Source organism: Pipistrellus hanaki (assembly GCF_964339955.1).
Source record: "Pipistrellus hanaki genome assembly, chromosome: 1".
Taxonomy (NCBI): Eukaryota; Metazoa; Chordata; class Mammalia; order Chiroptera; family Vespertilionidae; genus Pipistrellus; species Pipistrellus hanaki.
In genome coordinates, this window is record NC_140503.1 from 37,865,243 (window position 1) to 37,888,014 (window position 22,772).

At 46.0% G+C, this 22,772-nt stretch overlaps 1 protein-coding gene across 2 annotated transcripts in view; it reads left to right on the top strand.

Moving 5' to 3' along the window:
* Positions 1–22,772, top strand: part of NID2 (nidogen 2) — a 61,445-nt gene that overhangs the window by 27,573 nt on the left and 11,100 nt on the right. For both annotated transcript variants that reach the window (XM_084869885.1, XM_084869884.1), the window contains exons 6-13: positions 214–459; positions 1,875–2,075; positions 3,556–3,786; positions 11,161–11,304; positions 12,046–12,174; positions 13,484–13,627; positions 20,024–20,143; positions 20,927–21,157. In XM_084869885.1, the coding sequence (XP_084726011.1) occupies positions 214–459; positions 1,875–2,075; positions 3,556–3,786; positions 11,161–11,304; positions 12,046–12,174; positions 13,484–13,627; positions 20,024–20,143; positions 20,927–21,157 (1,446 nt within the window). The remainder of the gene's footprint in view (positions 1–213; positions 460–1,874; positions 2,076–3,555; positions 3,787–11,160; positions 11,305–12,045; positions 12,175–13,483; positions 13,628–20,023; positions 20,144–20,926; positions 21,158–22,772) is intronic.

Here is a 22,772-nt window from a genome sequence, read left to right on the forward strand (position 1 = left end):
CCTTTTTTGCCAGCTCATTAGAGTCAAAGTGGATGGGAGAGAGGGACGATGGGAGAAAAGAGATCGGACACAGGTGCATTTCATACTGAGATGGGTAATTGGTTGATCCGGGAATCGTGACAATGGCTAATGATTGAGTTTGGGGGGGTGCAGTGGAATTACGTTTTCCGTGGGCCCCTCCCCAGCCTGGATGATGACCTTGCTGCTTTTCAGGGGCGCCTCATCGAGTCAACGGGAAGGTGAGCGGCCGCCTCCTCGTGGATCACACCCCCGTGACCTTCACGGACGTGGACCTCCATGCTTACATTGTGAGCGATGATGGCAGAGCCTACACAGCCGTCAGCCACATCCCCCAGCCCGCCGCCCAGGCCCTTCTCCCCCTCACCCCCATCGGAGGCCTGTTTGGCTGGCTCTTCGCTTCAGAGAAACCGGGCTTTGAGAACGGCTTCAGCTTCACAGGTGAGCAGGGCCCCGGAGAGGCCGGTGGTCACCGTGGCTTCGGTGGCGTTGCTCCTTGGATTCTTATTCTGCATCCCAGAGCCACAGGCCTGTGGTTTCCTGTCTGGAGGCAGCTGGGGCTGGTTTGGCCTCGCAGGACTGCTTTCGAAAGACAGTGGTTTCTTCTCGATGGCATCTGCTCCAATGCCTTTGTTGAAGCTCCAGGGGCCCTCTTGTTTTAACGGGCAGAATAAGTGGGAGATGGAAGGAACCGCTGTAGCGTTGAGCTACCCTGGCCCACTGTGGCTTCCTCCCAGTTGTCCTGACAAATAGAATGATTCCATCTGGAGCATTTGTGTCTTCTCGCCCCAATTTGTTGAAACTTGTTGGTCAGGCTCTGTTTAATTGAGTTATACAGAGATCTGTCCAATAGGGAGGTTCCGAAGGAAACAATAGGGCACCTGGAGATAATAGAACATCATGGGAAAGGACTGCCTTTCCTCTTCTTTCGCCCAGACCACTCCGACCTACGCCCTGACCACTCCGACCTACGAGAGGAGAGACCAGAGCTGCTCAGACTTTATCCAGCACACAGATCCCCTGGGATTCTTGTGCACATGCAGCGTCTCCCTCAGTAGGCTCGGGTGGGGTCTGATTTTGTTTTCCTCACAAGCTCCCAGGCGATGCTTATGCTGGTGTAAGGACCACCCTGTGGAAGCGAGAGTGCAGAGGGTAATTTTTGGCTTCTCTGCTCTCCACCTGAAAAAGCTCGTTTCCTGATAGATTTATCTTATTGCACCTAAAGGGCTGAGAGAAAAGTCCCACTCCACCCCCACCCCTAATCTCTAGCTGTAGAGCTCAACAGCTGTTAGAGGATCTTGCTCTTAATAAGGGTTTGACTAAAACCTTGAGTCAAACGTAGATAAATATAATACAGAATACCCAGTTACCTGTGGATTTCAGATAAACAATGAATAATTTTAATAACTTCATGTAAGTATGCCCCAAATATTGTGTGGGGCATGCTTATGCTAAAAACATATTCATTATTTCTCTGAAACTGAAGTGTAACAGGGTATCCTGGTTCGTTGGTCCGTTTGTTTTTGCTAATTTGGGCACCATTGGAAAGAGAAAGGTCAGTGATGTTTCCAGGAGTTTATTTCTCACAGAAAAGAAGCCCCTACAAAAAAGAAATGGTGTGAGATGTGGCGGGATAGCAACACCCTCTGTAAGAGGGAAGTTGAGGAGCTGATGTAATCGACAGCTGGCAGCACTTAGTCTTGGGGATCACGTGACCTCCTTAGGGCCGTCCCCCGTCCCCCTCCATCAGCAGTGGAAATTGGGGGGTGAGGGGAAAGGACATACGCACTGGTGATTATTACTAGAAGATGCAAGACTTCTTTTCATCTCTGTACCGACTTTTTCGCCCCCTCCAGGTGCTACATTTGTCCATGACATGGAAGTTACTTTCTACCCAGGAAAGGAGAGGGTTCAGATCACTCAGGTGGCTGAGGGGCTTGACCCAGAGGACTATCTGATCATGAAGACCAACATTCAAGGCCAAGTGCCTTACATCCCAGCAGGTTTCACAGCCCACGTGGCTCCCTACAAGGAGCTTTATCACTACTCGGACTCAGGTATGTGTAACTGGTCTTCCCATCTGTAAAATGAGAATGGTACATATCGCCCAAGACAGTGTCGGAGATTAAGTGTTACTACATGGCATGTCCTTAGGCGAGTGTGTGGCACGTAAAATAAGCTTAATGTCCTTTTTTTCACTTTTGTTGTTAATATCAAATTTATAGTGTAAATGAGCAGAATGTCAGCTGCTATACACAAGAGTCTTAATGTTCCTACCCAATGCTTTCAAATAATAATAATGTCATCAACACCAACTTTGTCTTTGGGGATGGGTAGGGATGCTATGATTATATATAGTTTTTAACCCTTTTGCTCTCTGGGCCGTGTCAAAATAGTGATTATTGGAATTTAGACTCATCCTGTAACCTTATTTACGCCTGCTTTAAAGTGACAGACATGCTGCAGTGTTGTAAAATTAATGCCAGGTTTGGAGTCAGAAGATAGAAAAGCGTGTCCTGGATCTGCCACTTAGAATAGGTGGGGAAAAGGTCATCATCTGAGAGCCTGTGGTCTCATCTTCAGAATGAGAATAACAACACCTTTTCTGTCCACCTGACATGGGGGAGGTGTGCAAAGCGAGGTCTTTCTAACACAACACCCGAATGCAGGATCCTGCCGGTCACAGCTGCCACACGGCGGCTTGCGTGGGTTGTCTCTCCTTGGCCCTTGCTCCTCTTACTGCGTGAGGACCGGGCGCCGGGCAGGGAGATGCAGAGAAGAGAATGGCTGCTGAGACCTGGGCTGTTCAGAGGTCAGTGGGTGCCAGGTAACTGGCCTGTGCTCCCGACTCGGGACTCAGATTGAAAGAAATGACGCCTTCCTTTCCCTGGAGCCCTTCAGACGTATTCAGGCACAGGGGGTGGGAAGCCATCCCCTGTGTGATGTAGAGGATGGACTGGCTAAAATCATGGGGTGTAGAGTCAGGTGACCAGAAGTCCCTCTTTTGGCGGGACAGTCCCGATTTTTTAACAATTTGTCCCACATCCCATGACGTTTTTAAAAAGTCCAAAAGATTTAAAAGAATCTTTCCAAAAATAGGGACTTTTTTAAAACGCCACGGGACACGGGACAAATTGTTAAAAATCGAACTGTCCCGCCAAAAGCGGGACGTCTGGTCACCTTAGTAGAGTCAGGTGCCCACATGCCAGCCTTGCATCTTTGACTACTTCTTAGCCTCTATAAGGCTCTGCCCACGATCACAGGGCGCACCTCATGGGCTGGCACATAGTAGCACTTATCTTCACATAGTGACAAGCAGTGACCGGACCTCCTCCCTCTCAGTACTTTGGCTCTGGGTCAGCTCAGGTTCTTGGGATTGCCTTGTAGGTTCCCGTGTAAACTCAGGAACTTCCCAAGTGAACATGTCCCAGGATTTAGATAAAAATCTATGTGCAGACAAACATACTCTACGTGAAATTCTCTGTATTTAATATTTTTCAAATTTACCGGTTTGCCTCCATCATGTGTCTATTGCAGCTGTGACCTCCACAAGTTCCAGAGACTATTCTCTCACCTCTGGTGCCATCAACCGAACACTGTCCTACCACATCCAGCAGAACATCACGTACCAGGCGTGCAGGCACGCCCCCAGAGCCCTGGGTACCCCTGCCACCCGGCAGCTGACAGTGGACCGGGCCATGGCCTTGTACAGCGATGAGGAGAGAGTGCTTAGATTTGCTGTGACCAATCAAATTGGCCCTGTTGAAGGTAGAGTTTCCTTTTTTGTCCTTGGGAAAAATTACATGTAAGCTTTCTTAATACCTTTTTGAGTAGCCTCAGAGTGATTCACAGAGGTTACTAATGGTTGCTGTGCCAAGCTCTGTGTTTTATGTGCTGGGTATAAAGATGAATAAAGCAGGGTCCTGTCCCTGAGGTGGAGACAGAGGCAGAAATGGAACTTTGAGAACAATATCCTTGCCAAGCTTGGGAATGGAGCATCGTATGTGAGGCTGATTTGCAACAGAAATGATGAGCACCAACCTGTATTGCAACCTGTATTGGGAATACAACTGTGAACAAGCTGGGGCCAAGTTAGGAGGCAGAGGGATGCTGGCAGGTAGTTGTGATAATTGTGATAAGCACAGGGTGTTTTTAGCCTGGTCTGGAGGTTCAGGGAAGATGTCTCTAAGGCAGAGACAATTTAGCTAAAACTTAAAGGTGGGACAAAAATCCAGTGCCCCCCAAAAAAACAAAACAAAATACAACTGACATGTATGAAAAACCTACAGTTGACACCACACTTAATGAGGAAAGACTGGATGCTTTTTCTGTAAGATCAAAAACAAGCCAAGGATGTTTGCTCTTCTATTCAACATGGTTCTAGCCAGGGCTATTAGTCAAGAAAGTGAGACATTGGAAAGGAAGAAGTAAAATGATCTGTATTATATAACATGTTCTTATATGTAGAAAATAATCTAAGGAATTCACATTAAAAAACTATTAGAACTAATAAGCAAGTTCAGCAAGGTTGCAGGATATAAGGTCAATATACAAAAATTAATTATATTTCTATATAGTAGTAAATGAGCAAACTGGAAGGAAATTAAGGAAACAATTTCATTCCAAAAATAATAAAATACTTAGGATTAAATTATAAATTTTTAAAAACATAATATGTCTACAAAGGAACCTATAGAACATTTTTTTTAAAAAAATTGAAGATCTGAATAAATGGGAAAATATTCCATGTTCAAAAATAAAAAATAACTTGGTATTGTAAAGATTGCAGTACTTCCTAAATTGATCTATAGATTCAATACACTCCTGTCAGCTGGTTGTGTGTGTGTGTGTGTTTTGAGAAATTGACAATTTGATCCTAAAATTCATATGGAAATTTAAGGATCCCACAAGAGCAAGATCATCTTGAAAAAGAACAACAAAATTGGAGAATTCATACTTCCTGAATTCAAAACACAGAGTAATCAAGACATTGATCTGTATGTCTAGACAGGTATAAGGCTAGACATACAGATTGGTGGAACAGAAGTGAGAGTCCAGAAATACACACATTTACTGTCAACTGCTTTTGACAAGGGTGCCGAAACAGTTGGGTGAGGAAGAAGACTAATCTTTTTTAACAAATGATTCTGGGACAATTACTGGATATCCATGTATAAAATAATGAAATTGGACCTCTACCTCACACCATGTACAAAAATTAACTCAAAATGGGTCAAACACCTAAATGTAAGAGCTCGAATTTAAAAAAAGACATGGGATGAATTTTCATGACCTTGAATTTGGCAATAGCTTCTAAGAAGATGATATTTTAAAAAACACAAGCAACAAAAGAAAAAAAATAGGTAATTTGGATGTCATCAAAATTAACGTTTGTGCTTCAGAGGACATTATCAAAAAAGAGAAAATATTTGTAAATCATATATTTAGTAAGGAATTTGAATCTAGAATAGATGAAGAACAGCTTAAGAATAAAAGGAAATAACATAAGTAAAAGATAGGCAAAAATTATGGATAGACATTTCTCCGAAGAAGATATGCAAATGTCCAATGAGCACAGTAAAGGTGCTCAGCATTATTCATCATCAGGGAGATGAAAAATCAAATCCATAGTGCGATACTATTTTACATGAGTGGGATGGATATAATTAAAAAAAAACGGGTAAGTGTTGGGAAGGATGTGGAGAAATTGAAACCCACATACATGGCTGGTGTGAGTGTAAAATGATTGTACTTACTATGGAAACCAGTCTAGCAGTTTCTCAAAAAGTCAAACACAAACTTACAATCCAAGCAGTTCTACTTCTAGCTATGCATGCAAGAGAAATGAAAACTTCATGTCCCCACAAAAATTTGTCCATGAATATTCATAGCAGCATTATTCACAATAGCCAAAAGGTGGAAATAACCCCAATGCCCATCAATTGATGAATGGATTCTTTAAAATGTCATGTATCCATACAGTGGAATATTATTAAACATATTGTAAAAAGGAATGAAGCTAATACACATTACAATATGAATGAGCTTTGAAGACATGCTGACGGTAATTAGGTAGGAAAGAACATATTGCATGATTCTATGTATATAAAATATCTGGAATAGGCAAATCCACAGAGGAAAGCAGTTTTCGTGGTTGCCTACCTGAGGAAATAGTAGGGAAATAGGGAATTGATACCAAATAACAGGAGATTCAGGTCAGAGGACAAGACTCTTCAAGGAGGCAGAGGTGACTTGAAATGAGAGTCCTGAGTTAGCTGGTTTGGGTGGGAGGTCGGTTTGGTTTTAGGAAACTTAGATGGACACAAGCATTGGGTGTCCAGCGATGGGATTATAAGATAGTGAATTGAGAGCAGGCCAGTGTCACTTGATTTTAGAGAAACATGCACCTCAGAGGGATGGAAAATTGCCAATTCCTCATGGAGAGACTGAAACAAAAACAGCTGGGGAAAGCATTCTTCATCTTTGAGTGTCCAGCCCAGCCCGTAGCTGGGGTGTAGGCGTTCGGTCTGTGAGAACAGTGATGAGTGGGAAGGGCCTCCCAGGCCACAGAGGATCGTTTAGGGAAAAGATAGATCTCTGGTGTGCTTCTCCTAGAGACATACCACGTAGGAGTCACAAAGGGCCAGAGAAATCCCACACACTGGCAGGCACAAGTTGCTAATTTGTCTTCAGAATTGTATATGATTGTTCCCTTCTACACCACGTCTAATAGTAACAAGAGGGATGGCAAAGGATGGTTTGCTTGGTGCTAAACACCAAGAAAACCAAGTACCCTCACGAACTAACCCGGGTCCTCTCCACTGCAACTTCAACCCAGTCAGGGGACTGTTACCCCGCTTTCCAGACTGAATGGAGACATGAAGCAATTTGCTGGGTCACAGCTAGAAATGGGGAGGGGAGCTGGACTCAAACCCGCGCACCGGCTCCAGAGCCCCCTCTCCCCTCCGCAGGGCCTTCCCCTCCACCTGGCCCTGCTGGCCTCCTGGCCACCGGGCTGCTTCTAATTTAGAGCAACTTTTACAAGAGGGAATGCATAGTTTAACCCTTTATGTTTGCACCCTGCTTCATCCACCCCCACAGAAAACAGCCATACTGTTTATTCTCTCCAAATAGGAAAAACAAACAAACAAAAAAAACCAGGATGTAGGGGATGTTGGTGGGGTGGTGATAGGGTTGGGGGGAAACAAAAGAAAAAGATAAACAAAAAGAAAACCTCTTTTCTTTTCCCTTCTCAGTGCATAGAATTTCCCACTTTTTCCAGAGGAAACAATGATCTGGTTGGAAAGTCTGTGGCCCGGTCCAGCAGCCCCTGAGGTGGTAGCCCCTGGCTCCCCAGGGGTCCAGGAGGGGTGCTGAGCACGGCGGCCACACACCCACCCCTTCAGTGTGGGCTGGCGGTCTCCTGCCCTGGCTCCCCTTTGGGGCTCTCTCTGGCGAGTCCAGGAGACTTTGGGCAGAGGGCCCCGCACTGAAGCTGAGCAGGCTGTTCCTTTAAGGAAAATCGCTCTTCCCTTCTTGATTAAATGAGAAAATGAGTTCCAGATCCCCTGTCAGAGTCAAGCTGTGTAAGAGGGTGAGGGTGAAGCAGAAAATGTCTGAAGAAGGGCACCGCTATTCTTTGCTTACTATAACAGGAGACAAGCTAACACGCCATGGGGAATGAACAGCCATGTGGCTGCAGAGATGCTCCTGAAAACCAAATTTAGTCAGCGGGCCCTGTGCACAGAAGGGCTTTAACACTCGGGTTAAGGCTCTGCTGTTGTCTTCTGGAAGCGCTTACTAATTTTGAGCAAAGGGCTCCACGTTTTCATTTAGTCATATGGCCAGTCTTGTCTGTGACGTGTATTTTATTTTAAATCAGTTTTATGTAATCGGGGGCATTTTTCCTGAATTTCAAGTAGGCTGCTGTATCCTGTCCAAGGTTGCATGTCAACTTTTGTGCTGCTTTTTTTTTTTCTCTTTATACGCCTCGGAGAGTGTAAGCTCTTATATACTCACTGATCTTCGCTGGGATGTGCCAGGGTGAAAATGTGATGCTGGAAAGCACTGAACAAGAAGGCCAAGCATGAGTATTTATAAATTAAAACATTTCAAAGCACACATTCCCCTTTGGCTGGGTAGGCCAGGCATCTTGTAAAGAATCTTCTCCTAAAATGGAGAAATGATCCTGGGAGAGAATTGGGTTCTTGTCTTACACGGGGCCTCCGGTGAGGACATGACCCTGCCGTTGTTAGCTGAAACGCAGGCTGGGCCTGACTCAGGAACTTGGTCTACTACACTATTAGGTTAACCCAGCGACAGCCCCAATGCTGGGCTTCTGTCCCGTCTGCAAGAGGTCCAGAGGGAAAAATGAGGGGCGTCCAAGGATGTCTGCGTGATTTGGGGGCTAGGCTTATGCTGGCAAGCTTAAGTTCATCAGGTTTAAAAAAAAATGCTGGAGTCATTTGTTGGTCCTCTTCTCTTGGCAACGTTGCTGTTACTCTGGCCAGTGTCACTGAGGCAAACCAAGGAGAAATCTTTGGCCTTTCTCTCCCTCTCTCTCTCTCTCTCTCTCTCTCTCTCTCTCTCTCTCTCTCTCTCTCTCTCCATAATATGGGAATTGGTACCATGAGGCTATTCTACTACAGGAACACACTGTGGTGTTTCTTTTAAAGTAGATGATGGGACTTCACCAGAAAGCAAGGGTGTCCCATCAGGGACTCAGCCAAGGCCTCCCAGCTCACAGCAGGAAGCTGGGAGAGTCCTAGTGCAGGCAGTGGGGCCAGGACCGGGTGGTGGCTAGACATCCTGAAGGACTGGGAACAAGTCCATTCTGTGGGGCAGGCGACAGCAGCAAGCACGTGGGTCCAACCTAGGTGGGAACGCCACAGTCTGTCTGCGATGCCAAGATGCTGGTTTCTGGGGAAGTGAGGGAGCTGTTAGGAAAAAGACAAGACATGGCGTGTACTAAGCTGGCTGTCAAGACGGGGAATCAGACATAGAAATCCAAGGCAGAAGCCCAAGTTAGCATGACTTAGAGAGGGCCCCAGTGGTAGCAGAGATGGCCTGATGTAGAACCTGGGAGGTTTGGGTCAGGCTCCTAAAATCTTTCAAATCTAAGTCCAGAATTAATTCTAGGGATTGAGACAAAGATAAAAAAAAAAAAAAAACTTTAAGTGAGGAGGAAGATGAACATAGTCACTGGGAACTGGGGAGGCCTGCCTGGGAGAGTCACTTTTCACATGTGTTGGATTTTCTTTATTGTCTTCAGTGGTTCTAACGGATAGAAGCATTGTTTGTGTTCTTGTTTTATTTTATTTATTAAATGTGTTTTATTGATTTCATAGATGGAGAGAGAGATAGAAACATCAATGATAAGAGAGAATCATTGATCAGCAGCCTCCTGCACGCCCCACACTGGGGATGACTGAGCCTGCAACGCAGGCATGTGCCCTGACCTCCTGGTTCATAAGTCAGTGCTCAACGACTGAGCCATGTCAGCCGGGCTGTGTTCTCATTTTTACTGGAGGAATCAGAAGTAAATGGAAGTGCTCATGGTTAATGGATTCATCCTCTATGGGTGTTTGGGGCCCTTTCCAACACTATCATCTCTGTGCCCTGGGCTGAGGCTGGATAACTTTATGAAGTTCCCTTGGTTATGGCTGTCACAAAATGATGGAAAGCATGGTCTCTGGAGCCAGACTTCCTGGCTTTTTATCCCAGCCCCATCCATCTCTTCTGGCTGTGTAGCATTGGAGTGGGTTACCTCCTCACAGTATAGTCATGAGGATTTAAGGGGATGGGAAGTAAAGGGTTTAGAACAGTGCCTGGCATATAGTGCTCAATAAGCGTTACTATAAGTTGCATGTAGAAATAAAATTATTTAGGGAAGATTTCAGATGTTAACAGTCATCACTATCTAGTGGATGGATGGGTCCATGGCAGGGTTAATCCTAAAAAGTGAATACTGCAAAAACCATTCCTCTTTATTTTGTAGAAGCAAGATTTTTCTCATGAATTTTGATTTATAGTGAATTTTAATGAGAGATTGCTCAATTTATGAGCAGAAATTCGGGGTGTGAGTCCTTATTGTCCCACTTCCTGGCTTTGTGAGCTCAGGCAATTTTTCAAAGAGCTCTCACTTTCCTTATCTGGGAAAATTACCAATAATGGGGATGACAGCCCCGCTCAGAATTACCCCAAGAATCACATGAGCTGATAGGCCATCTATAATAATCTATAATCATAAAAGGGTAATATTGCTAATTAGACCGGATATCTTCCGGACGTCATTCTGGATGTAACTTCCTGACAAAGCTGGGGCTGGAGGGAAGCCAGCCGGGTCTCGGGTGCCTGCAGGCAGCCCAAGGGAAGCCAGCCCGGGTCCCGGCTGGGTGCCTGCGGGTGGCCGGAGGAGGGAAACAGCCCGGGTCCCAGAAGCTGGAGGGAAGCCGGTGGTGGCAGCCAGGGGAAAGAAGGCCTGCTCTTGGCATGAATTTTCGTGCATCAGGCCTCTAGTTTTTAAATAAAATGCCATGTATTGGATATATATATATAGATATCTCTCTCTCTCTCTCTCTCTCTCTCTCTCTCTCTCTCTCTATATATATATATATATATATATATATATATATATATATATATATATATATATATATATATCTTTATTGATTTCAGAGAGGAAGGGAGAGGGAAAGAGAGACACAAACATCAATGATGAGAGAGAATCATTGATCGGCTGCCTCCCGCATGGCCCCTAGTGGGGATCAAGCCCACAACCCGAGTATGTGCCTTTGACTGGAATCCAACCTGGGACCCTTCAGTCTGCAAGCTGACGCTCTACCACTGAGCCAAACCAGCCAGGGCATGTACTGGATATTTTTATTCCCTGGACACAAACCTACTATAAATAAGAAAAGGTTAGTTGTCTATAAAGTAGGCAAAAGGAAGTCATTCTGGATTTAAAAATCGCCATACAAAGAATGCAGCCTCGCTTTGGATATTACTAATTTAGCAGGTTGCCAGGTGCGCCACAAACACAGACAAGAATGCAGTTAGTTCCAACAACTCTTGGAGCTCCCTCCTGTGCCGTTCTCATAACAACAGCCAGATTGTGCTTTTATTTCCTCTCTGCTCACACAGAGCACCCAGCCCCCATGCCAGTGAATCCTTGCTACGATGGGAGCCACATGTGTGGCCCGACAGCTCAGTGCTCCCCGGGGACAGGCGTGGACTACACCTGCAAGTGCACGCCTGGGTACCAGGCGGATGGACGGAGCTGCACGGGTAAGAGCCATAGTCTGTGTTCTCGCGAGGAGTTGTCAGGCACTATGTTTATAAGAGACAGTGTCCATTTCTTAATGATCTCCGTTGATCCATGGGGTGAGCAGCTATTAATCTAAAGGCGGGGATGTAAAAACTAAGGTGTGTGCTGGATAGTTTGAGAGGACAGTTTGAAGGTGGGTATTTGGGGACGGGACTGTGAAAAGAAGACCTCTATTGCAATTCCTGGATATTCTGAGTTTTTAAGCTTTGAAATTTTAAACCTGTATTAAATATTTCTTACACATATTAAGCAGAACGTTTTCTGGTGATTGTTTTTTGTTTGTTTGTTTGTTTGGTTGGTTGGTTGGTTTTGTTTTTTAGGTTCAGACATTGTGTTTTTTCACCTATTATGACCCCAAAAGTAGCAGTAGAAATCTCTTTACATTTTGAAACAAAAATTGTTGCAGTGTTGTTGTTTTTCTAAATGTTCAGTATTTTTTTAAACATTCAAAACCTTTTCAGAATATTTGTTCAAAATTCATCTCCCTGTGGCTTATGCTTGAATGACTTGAAATGTTATTTGTGATCTGCAACATGCAGCCATATCTGGTGCTTAAAACCCTGCGTTTCAACTCCTGTTTAGTCCATCAACTGTGAGTCCCATTGAAGCCTCGTTGTGGTGAGAAAATATTGAGTCTCCAGACTTTCCACCTGTGGGATCCTCGATCTGAGGAGCACTTTTCTGTTCTGATTTCTTCCTAGATGTGGATGAATGTGCAACTGACTTCCATCGCTGTGGCCCCAACTCCATGTGTATCAACTTGCCGGGAAGCTACCGGTGTGAGTGCCGGAGCGGCTACAGGTTTGCAGAGGACCAGTACACTTGCATCTGTGAGTCCCAAAGTCATTCCTCTTTTTGGCCAAAATGATGCTGAACCTGGCTCTTTCATTCATTAACATTTCCACTTCTGCCGTATGGTTTTTCTAGAAAACATACAATTTACATTAAAATAACCCTAAGCTATGGCTCAGTTCTGTTCTGGGTTGTTTGTTTTAGTTGCTTTGTTGTTGTTTTTCTCTAAATAGACATTTTTGGTGTTGAGATATTGAAGGATGTTCACTTCAGTTGGGATTCCCGTGTGTCTGTTATTTGGTCCAATCATGTAACAAGACTATGAGCTTCTTTAATAAATAATAACAGCTCTAGGTAGAGGCCAAATATGTCCCAAATTACAGTAAAATAGATTTGTAATTCAAAGATGCTTTTCCCGCCGAAACCGGTTTGGCTCAGTGGTAGAGCATCGGTCTGCGGACAGAAAGGTCCCGGGTTCGATTCCGGTCAAGGGCATGTACCTTGGTTGTGGGCACATCCCTGGTAGGGGGTGTGCAAGAGGCAACTGGTCGATGTTTCTCTCTCATCGACGTTTCTGGCTCTCTATCTCTCTCCCTTCCTCTCTGTAAAAAAATCAATAAAATATATTAAAAAAAAAAAAAGATGCTTTTCCCATTTGACCAGCCATAGCATTCCACATTTATATATGTAAAAGCCTAAGCGACTGTTACAACTAGATGACCAGACAACCGGATGACTGGCTGGTAGCCATGATGAGCACTGACCACCAGGGGGCAGACGGTCAACACAGGAGCTGCCCCCTGGTGGTCAGTGCGCTCCCACAGCCAAACTCCCACGCTGGCCAAGCTCTTTCAGTCCCTCCTCTTAGCCAGCCTGCCTCAATCTGCCCCTTGGCCCTGATCACTGGCGAGGCCAAGGGACCCCAACCATGTGTGAATTCATGCACAGGGCCCCTAGTCTATAATAAGATACCATCTTCTAGGTATCTTATTATATTATCCCAAAAAAAGTGGATCCAAAAGAACTAGAATTTCAAATTCATCCCATTGTTAGATGATATTAAAGAAAAAACACTTTTAAATCCACTGTTTTGATGATCTTCATGCCTAGTGCTTTAACCACAAATCCAGACCACCACTTCTCGAAGTTCAATATGCCTACAAACCGTCTAGTGATCTTGTTAAAATTCATATTCCCTACCTCTGGGATGGGGCCTGAGAACCTGCATTCCTTGTTGGTCTTCAGAAGTCCCAATGCTGTTGGTGTGCCAGATTGCGCCATGAAGAGCAAAGCTCACCCATTTGCAGGCCTGAACTCTTGGACATCCTCTCCTCCTTCTCTTTTCAGTGATTGCCCTACCTCCCAACCCCTGTGAGGATGGTAGCCATACCTGTGCTCCCTCTGGCCAGGCCCGCTGCGTTCACCTTGGAGGCAGCGCCTTCCGCTGCGTCTGCCTGCCTGGTTACACCGGCAACGGGTACCAGTGCACCGGTGAGTACCTGCGGGTCAGCCTCAGTGACAATGGAAGGTCACCTTGGATACACATCCCCACATAGGCAGGACCTGGTTTAGAAAAGACCCCTCCCCTTGACTCATACAGCTTTGGGATTGCCAAAAGAGAAGGAGAAAGGGTATCCTTTGAGTCAAAGAGAGGGGCCAACGGTGGGTCTCCCTGGGCTTGGGTTAGTGAGCAGGTATGATTGTCCGCGGTAAAGACATGCCCTGAGCGCCAGGAGCCACTGCCAGCTTGTAGCCTTCTGTTCCTTGAGCCTCGTGTGGGCTGGAAGGACTTCGGGACAGTCATTTAGTCTCCTGTTAGGATGCCTGCTTCTTTCAATCTCTTTGATTAATTACCTAATTTAGCACTTTCAGTCATGCTTAATTTTTAGTTATTCCCCTGCTTCAAGTAATATTTTAAGCAATATCTGAGCATGCATGTAATTCTAAGTTGTTCCCTCTCTTCTCTCTGTGGAGATAGATGGATGATAGATAGATAGATAGATAGATAGATAGTCAGATGAACTCTACAGATATAAGAGGATATTAACACTTTTATATAAGAATCCTCAAAACTTTTCTCCCAGAAACCTAACTACCATTAAGACTTATAAAATCAATAAACCAGAATGCAGGACTAACTGTTCAGATTTAGAAATAATGTGTGAGGTTGTTTTTGAAACAGTAGGCACAGCATCCTGGGAATAAATATTCATGGAACTGGGCTTCGTAGTGATTTCATCTGGAGATTATTCAGTGTGAATCTACATCGTCTGCCCAGTAGTGTGTGATTGAATTGGAACTCAATTTCATGCTGTCTGTCCGTCAGTAACACCCAGATTATGGTAAAAGCAGACCCTGGGAAGGAGAGGACTGTGGGAAGAGGTTTGCAATGGGAAAAAGTCTCTCTTGGGAACGTAGACCTGCGAGGCAGGCTTTCCCCTTCTCCTCGAATTGCTGCTTGCCTCTGCCATGGTACCCCTGGGCCCACTGAGCTGGGGGGCTAAGAACTGCCTTGTAACGCCTGGCAGCTCCACAAAGATCTAAGGAGCCCGGGCCTCTCCCTCCTCACCAGAGGTTTGATTTTCATCCTTCTCCCTTTCCTTTCGCTTTGGTTTCAGCAGGACAGGCGGACTGGGCCAGCAGATACAACCATATGTTAGTAACCGACCATGTGTGCCAAGGAGCTCAGCCCTCCTCTCCTTCCAGATGCGGAGGGCTTAGTCTCTTCTGACTCCCGCTGCTTAATCAATTAACGTTTCCTCTTCTGTACAGAAGCTCTGTCTATGGTTTTCTTGAAAAGATAATTTATGTTGAAATGACTTAAAGCTAGGTCTCAGTTCAGGCCTGATTCCCCCAACCCCCTGCAAAAACAACAGAAACCACCCCCAGATTTAGACAGAACGCACGTGTTTCTCAAGTGAGAATGAGGTGCATTTGTAATTCACAGATGCTTGTCCCACTTGAGCAGCCAAAGAGCTCTGTCTAGAACAGATAGGCTCTTTATAGATGGGGTACCCTCTTCAGGTCTGGGGGGTCAGGGTGAGGAGCACAGGCTCCCTTGTTTATGTCACAGTGGGAATAATACTTTGTCCACCCTTGTGGAACTTATCGCTCAGTTCAATTTAACACACTACTGGTTTGAGAAATGAGAATGCAGAGAGAAAAAACATCTTGCCAGAATTTCATATTCAAACACCTGGCTGCTCAGGTCAGCTGAGAGGGTGCTTATAAAGTATTTAATTTCTTGGGTCTTTGGTTTAAAGCAAAGCAGTTGAAATTAACTGCAGCCTAGATGTGAGGAGTGTTAATCATCAAAATGTTAATTGAGGTTAGACGTGCCTTGGCCCTAATCCCTTCTACAATCATTCTCTACCCTTCTTTTAACTTCTAGCCTGTCCTGTAACACTTTGCTTGCCTCTCTTGTTCTCTGCTTTTAGAATCCTGTCTGGGACCCACCAATTTAAAAATATGCCAGACACATCAGTTGCTTCTTCAGTGTGTTAATTATCTATTGCTGTATAACAGATCACCCCAAAATGGGGCAGCTTAGAACAATACACATTTATTACCTCACAGGGTCCTGCCTTAGGTGGGTCCTCTGCTTTAGGACCCTCACAGGGCTGCAGTCAAGGGCTCTGGCAGGCTTGGGGTCTCCTCTGAAGGACCAACTGGGGAAAGAGCCCCACATGGTTATTGCAGGATTCAGTCCCATGAGGGACTGAGTGATGGATTGAGAGCCTCAGGTCCTTGCTGGCTGTGGTCTGGAGGTGACCACCAGTTTTTTGCCACATGGTCCTCTCCAACAAGGAAGCTGACTTCATCAAAGCCAGGCACAGAGACAGAAGTTATAATCACAAAATGCTTTTGTGTATTAGAAGCGAGGAAGCAAGATACTCAAGTGAAGAGGATCATACAAGACTGTGAATACCAGGAGGAAAGAGAGATCTTTGGGGCCATCTGAGAAGCTGCCTCCTATAGTCAGTTACCACGTGGTTGCTTTTCAAGCTTTCAGACTGTGGTAGTAGAGAATAAATAGTCATTTTCCTAAATACCCATGCCATACGTAAGTCAGGCTGGGCTAATCACAGAGGTGACTTACAGAACAAAGTGTGTGTGTGTGTGTGTGTGTGCGTGCGCACACGCACATATTTTAAGGCAGGTATCCCAGTGGCCATAGAAATAAATAGAAAAAATATAGGAGAATAGAGATAAGGGCTCAGTTTTGTGGAGAGTATGCATTCTTAAAGCCACGTTTTTATTCCATCAAACTAGCAATATAAGGGTATGTGGTTATTTTTTTCCAGGTAGTTTGTTAACATCCTGGTTCCCTGGAGAGGCTGCACTTGGCTTTAGATTCTCTCAGTCTAGTCTGAATCATTAGCAGGAACCACTTTATCCAAGTTGAGTTAAATCGTTCCTCAGCTCTGTGTTGGATCAGCCCTGTGTTGGATCAGCCCTGTGTTGGATCAGCCCTATGGTGGATCAGCCCTGTGTTGGATCAGCTCTGTGGTGGATCAGCTCTGTGTTGGATCAGCCCTGTGTTGGATCAGCCCTGTGTTGGATCAGCCCTGTGTTGGATCAGCCCTGTGGTGGATCAGCCCTGTGGTGGATCAGCCCTGTGTTGGATCAGCCCTGTGTTGGATCAGCTCTTTGTGGTGGATCAGCCCTGTGTTGGATCAGCCCTTTGTGGTGGATCAGCCCTGTGTTGGTAGGAGCTGATGTTCCTCAGGCACATTTGTCCTTTTGGAGCCTTGGCCATTTTGCCAGGTGCAAAAACATTGTCTCGAGTTGGACCTCAAGTGTGAGGGAGGAGCAAGTGTGAGCTGAGGAGATGGGATCCAGATGGCCCAGGGCCACCGCTGCTCAGCAGGGCCAGGAGAGGAGGTGCTCACATCATTGTCACAGGTTTTCTGCTCTAAGGATAGGATACTGAGTAAGGTGAGGTAACGGTGCAGCCACAGGAGAAGAGAACAAGACTTAGAGGAGGAGGTTTATTCTTCTCATAGGACCAGAGGAGAGTTCACCGTGTGCCATGCAGAGCCCTGGTCAGAAGGATGCTTGACCAAATGGGTGGGCAGTGAGAGCTTGTGGGCCCTTCCTGGGGGTCTGGAGTGAGATTCGGGTTAATTGGCACCAGGAAGTTGCACTTTGGGTTCGAAAGCAAAGCAGACAGAGGAGTGAGGGAAGGAGGGAACTAGAATCCATTGGTTGGGGTTTTTTTTAAGGGATTTCAGCTGGTTTGGGGTGTGGGCTTAGAACTAGGGCTGTGAGAAAAATGTGGAAGCACCAAAGCATGAAGTCAAAATGGAGGATTTTCAACACATTTTCCAAACTGTTTTTGCCAGCTTAATCGATGCTGGAAAGGAGAAGTGTGCTGAGACTGTGCCACCCTGTGCTATCTGAGTGGTGAAGGAGCTTTCCTACTGCTGCCCTGACTTCGGTGTTCCCACAGCCCCCAGAGACCCTGACCGTGATTGCTGGCATAAACCACCCCCAGGGGTACAAGGAAAGCCCCTCCCTTGGCAAGGGGCCGGAAGTCTTTTCATACTTTCTCTCCTGACACCCTGTGAAATAGGGGAGAGTTCTTCTCCTTACAAAAGCCCCAGTTACCCCTGAACCCCCCCGCAGTGTTGGCCCTCCTGAGGGGGCCCCAGCTTGCTCTGAGCTCGGAACGTGGAGTGGCTGACGGGACGTGGTGGCAGGGACTGTGCTCCAGGAAGCCTTAACCTTCTCCAGATTTTTTTTTTTTTTGGGGGGGGGGGCCTAGGGGGAGAATAAGGGTTTCTCACTTGTGATGCTTTTAGTCTCTTGAGGGCTTGAGGGGCTTTTCCCTGTTGGGCATTTATAGCAGTTCCTGTCTCCCCAAGACTTCAGTGTCTGTGGGGAGGATGGCTGTTCTTTTAGGTCTGATCAGAATTCTAGACCATAGGCTTAAAGGACACAGGTAACTTGGTAGCTCCGGGGAGTCCCCTCTGAGTTCAAAAATAATCAACTGATCCATGAGTTCTAGAAATAGGCTGTGTCTCAGGAATTCCTGCTTCCTGTCATTGCTGGGTTCCGGTTACCAGGAGTACTTTTAGCATATGTATTCTGAATAGCTTTCATTTCCTGCCTCTGGCTGGACGTTGATTTTTACAGCTTTGGTTTCATAGCCTCTTCCAGGCCCAAGGAACGTCGTCAGCTTTGCCCAACTGGGGATTTGACTTGTGCTTTGGAAGAGACAATCCCCAAGGATAACTAAATTTGACAACGTACAGCTCCTATTCATTACATTGGAGATAAGGTTTTCCTTGCAATTGTTTCATTTGGTTTGTTTTGGGTTAACTGAGGAGCTAACCAGAAAACCTTGTTTCTAACTTTTCAGATGAAGTTATAACTACATGTTTGCCTTTGCAGGTGAAAGGAAGTTTAGCATGGAGGCCTATTGCTATCTGAGCAGAGCCTTTCTGGGTGGCATTAAACGTGGCTGTGTTGAGCGTTTAGGACTTTTTTGGACTTACGGGAGCTAATTTATGTCAACTAACCTCTCCTGAGACTGAGGAATGCGAACTTTCTAATTATAATGTAAGAGATTCCTCTCCTGTGAAAAGAAGGTCTGTGTGTCTGCTTGCTGGTACCAGGACAGGAGTGGCTCCGTGAGGGTGTGGTCACAGAGAGGGTGGCGCTGATAACCCTGGAGGAGATTCCATCTGGGCCCCGGGAGGCTGGGTGAGGAGCCACATCTGTCCTCAGCCAACTCACATCCAATTCAGGCTGTAAGTCTCTGGCTTCCCAGGCCCACAAGTCCCCACCCTGGGTTGTACCAAGTGGTTGCAGTTCGCTTCTTCTGGGATTCCTGTTTTCTCGGTGCCACACTGATCATCCCATCCACATGTTTCCTATTTACTCGTTTTGAAATCAGTTTTTGGATGTCACTGTGGATGTGACTATTTTCACAGAGCCTTGATCAGACCTACACCCTTAGTCTCCTCTTAACTCTCAAAGACTTCCTGTCTGTGAAGACAGCTTATCTCAACCACTGGGCATTGGTTTTAACAGACTCTCAGAGATGGTTTTCTTTTTTGCTATTGTCTGATTTTAGTAAATAAAATCGGAGGGCTAGAAGTTGGCTTTTGTTTGAAGTTTCAGGTTGTTACAGGTTTGAGAAATTGGAAAACTCTCATGGTGCTATGTAGTAGAGTGTGTGTGTATGTGTGTGTGTGTGTGTGTGTGTGTGTGTGTGGAGGGCGGGTGGATCTGAATTGTTTGTACTTTGTAAGACTGATAAATTTAGATTTTATTAATGTATTATATCAAAACCTGGTTAATATTTTTCTTATACTTTTCTATTTCTTCTGAAAGTAGAAAGCAAAGAAAATTTTCTGATAAATTGGGCATTTTAGATAGGATGATTCTGACTGGGCAAGACTGTATGTGCTTCTAACTTTGTTGAAACCTCATTTGGCTTCTCTGCATCCATGTCATAGGGACATGGTACCAGCAACAAAAGGGGAAAACCATTGCTACATCTTTTGAGGGTAGTGTTACTGAGAGAAATTAATGATTTATAGTCTAAAGGTTAGTTCACAGGTAATAACTTCTTGGACTTCACTATAGATGGAACTGCTATATAAATATACTGCAGGGTCTATTTTCCTGAGTGATCACATGTTTAATTTCTACACCTAACTAACTCACACAGCCTTGGACTAACTCACACAGCCTTGACCTTGTCCTGTTAGGCATGCCTTTCAGTGTCAGTGTATTTCTGCTCATGCCCAAAGGTCTTTCGAAGTTGACCCCTCATCATTGATCCTCCTGTACTAAAGGCCAGGTAGTAGCACCGATTGAGTGCAGTGAAGTCACATGCCCTCCCTCCTGCCCCCCACCCCTGTTCTGACACTGCAGATGTGGATGAGTGCTTGGAGAACAGATGTCACCCTTCAGCTACCTGCTACAACACCCCCGGCTCCTTCTCCTGCCGCTGCCAGCCTGGCTATCTCGGGGACGGACTTCAGTGCACACCTGGTAAGGGGGAGGCCAGATTAGGCCAGAGAACTGGCTCCCTCAGCACTATTTTCTATAGCACTTGAGCCCACTCAGAGGCTGTAGTTAGTGGATCTTCAGGCTCTGGATATTTCCCACAGTTACCACCAGAGCTCCTTTGCTGTTCAGAGCTATTCGCATTCCGGGAGGCCCGGGGTGTGGCCCATCCATCGTCCTACCTATGAGCAGTTCTGGTTAACTGCCCTAATGACCTGCTTTGCCTAGATAAGTGCGAGTTAGAAGTATTGAGACTCAGGTTACTAAACAGGAGTCCTGTGCTCTGGTGAGCTGGGCGCAGCCTCCCCTAGGAATGCTCTGGAACTTGGCCTGAGGGGCAGTCTGGTGAGAGCTGTGGAGCTGGGGCTCCTCAGACTTAAACTCTGGACTCAGGGGACAAGCCAAACTGTTTCCTTCTGAGTCTCTGGATGTTTGGACCAAAGCATGGCTGCTCTTCATTTTATCCAGACAGCAGCAGGAGCTAGGACGGGAGGGGCCGCTTCACAGTCAAGTCAGCCTGGGAACTTACAGGGAGGACTGCGAGAGTTAGGAAGCATTGGGTAGTTAGTGGCAGAGCTAAAATAAGAATCCAGGACTCCAAATTCCCAGCACGTTGTTAATTTTCCCACAGTGTGCTGCCTTCCAACTATGGGAGAAAAGCCTCCGACAGGAGACCTTGAGGCTGGCTCAGAAAAGCGGGTGGGTGGCAATGCCTTTTATTCTTCCTCCTCCTCCATCTCCTGTGTCTCCTCTGTCCCTGCCCTGAAGACAGCACCTCAGGACTGAAAACCTGTGAGCGGCAGCAGCGTGCCGCCCAGGCCCAGCACCTCTACCCGGGCGTCAGGATCCACATCCCCCAGTGCGATGAGCAGGGCCACTTCCGGCCGCTGCAGTGCCACGGCAGCACCGGCTTCTGTTGGTGTGTGAACTCCGACGGTCATGAAATCCCTGGTACCCGGACTCCACCCGGCTCTAACCCACCTCACTGCGGACCCCCAGGTGAGCCAATCCCAAAAGAAATCCTGTGCCCGGTTAGGCCTGGGGCTTGGGGAGCAGAATGGCACTGGCTGTGGGTAGATTATAATCCCTGCCCAGACCACCCAGACTCAGGGCTGGTGACCGTCCTTTATGACACCATCCCCCTTCCTTCTAGGAACGCTCGAATGATATGCACTCAGCTACATGCACATTCATATTACAGGGACATAGAGACACGCACACATGATATATGTGAGCCCAGCATGCATTGAACTCCAGTCTCCTGACCCTTGTCTAATGCAAAGCTCACCTGCATGACAGGGTCAGCTTGAAGGGAGAGAACGGTTTCCACCCATGATTGAGATGGAGTGTGTAGGTCAGGCTGAGGCCACTGCCCTAGGTTTGTTAGAGCAGCTTAGAGATGTCAGAGCTAGAGGATCTTGCCAGAACAGTCTTTTGTCCCAAAGAAAAACTGCCTTCCCGTATAACTGTTGCTTAACTTTGCCTTCTGAGTTACAGTAAACTGTGTGAAGGCTGTTTTAATGGCTTTAGGAAACATAAGTATGTCAGTTGTGGATGGATCCAGCGAGCTTGCTCTGAGCTAATAACCCAGGCCCCTCTAGCCCCGCGTGTCCATGGGGAAGCCACTCTTGGCCCAGCTGCCTTCAGAAGGGAAGCAGGAACCGGGTTTATTAGCCCCTGTGATCTGAGATGCTGATAAACATGTCAGGATGGGGCGTGGTTATCAGGAGCTCACAGTATATGTCAACTACAGGTTGCCTAGGCAGGTTTCTGCTCCTTGCAGAACTCTTCAGAGATGGGAAAAACTTTATTTTTAAAAAACAGAAGAACTTGATTGTGAGGAAAGTAGAATTGGTATGATACCATTTCAGCCAAAATAATTCCTCTATCGATGTGCTTGCTATAGTCAAAGATCCATTCTTAGTGTTGAGAAGGTTTCCATAAATACTAGTCTTGGCTTTTAATGTATGTGAATATGAAGAACTAGAGAATTACTGCCAGCTTTGATCCTTTTGAAATATTAGTTATTATGACCAGGACATTAATGATTCATATACAGTAGGTAAAGATAGGTATTGCTTCATCTGGCTTAGCGGTTACTAACCTTTTGGACCTCACGGACCACCAGTGGTCCGCAGACCACCAGTTGGCAACCGCTGATCTAGCTGTTTCCACAGTGACACTCCTAGTTCCTATTTTTAGGAAAAGATTTTGCAGCCTCCATCTTCCCGTACCCCCTACCCCCAAAAAAAGAATACAGAGAGATCCCGTTTCACTCATGCCTACTGTTTAAGAAGTCTTGGTTCTAACTCCAGCTGGGACTTGAAGGAATCAGATGGTTGGAAGATTCCTTGGGTTCAGAGTTCTGTTGCATTTACTAAGTCAAGCATGTATTAAGGACAGTGATTCAAAAGGGAGCCCAGAGAGTGGGAAGTTCATCGCTAAAAGAGAGGCATGTTCTTTTGGGCACTCTTTCCTGGCCCAGACCTCCCTCCTGGCTGCCATTTCTGACTGGTCTCATCTACATAATGGGGTCAGCTTGAAGGGGGAGAGAACAGTTTCCGCCCACAACTTCAAAATATTTAAAACCTTGCCAGCCAGAAACAGAAGAAAA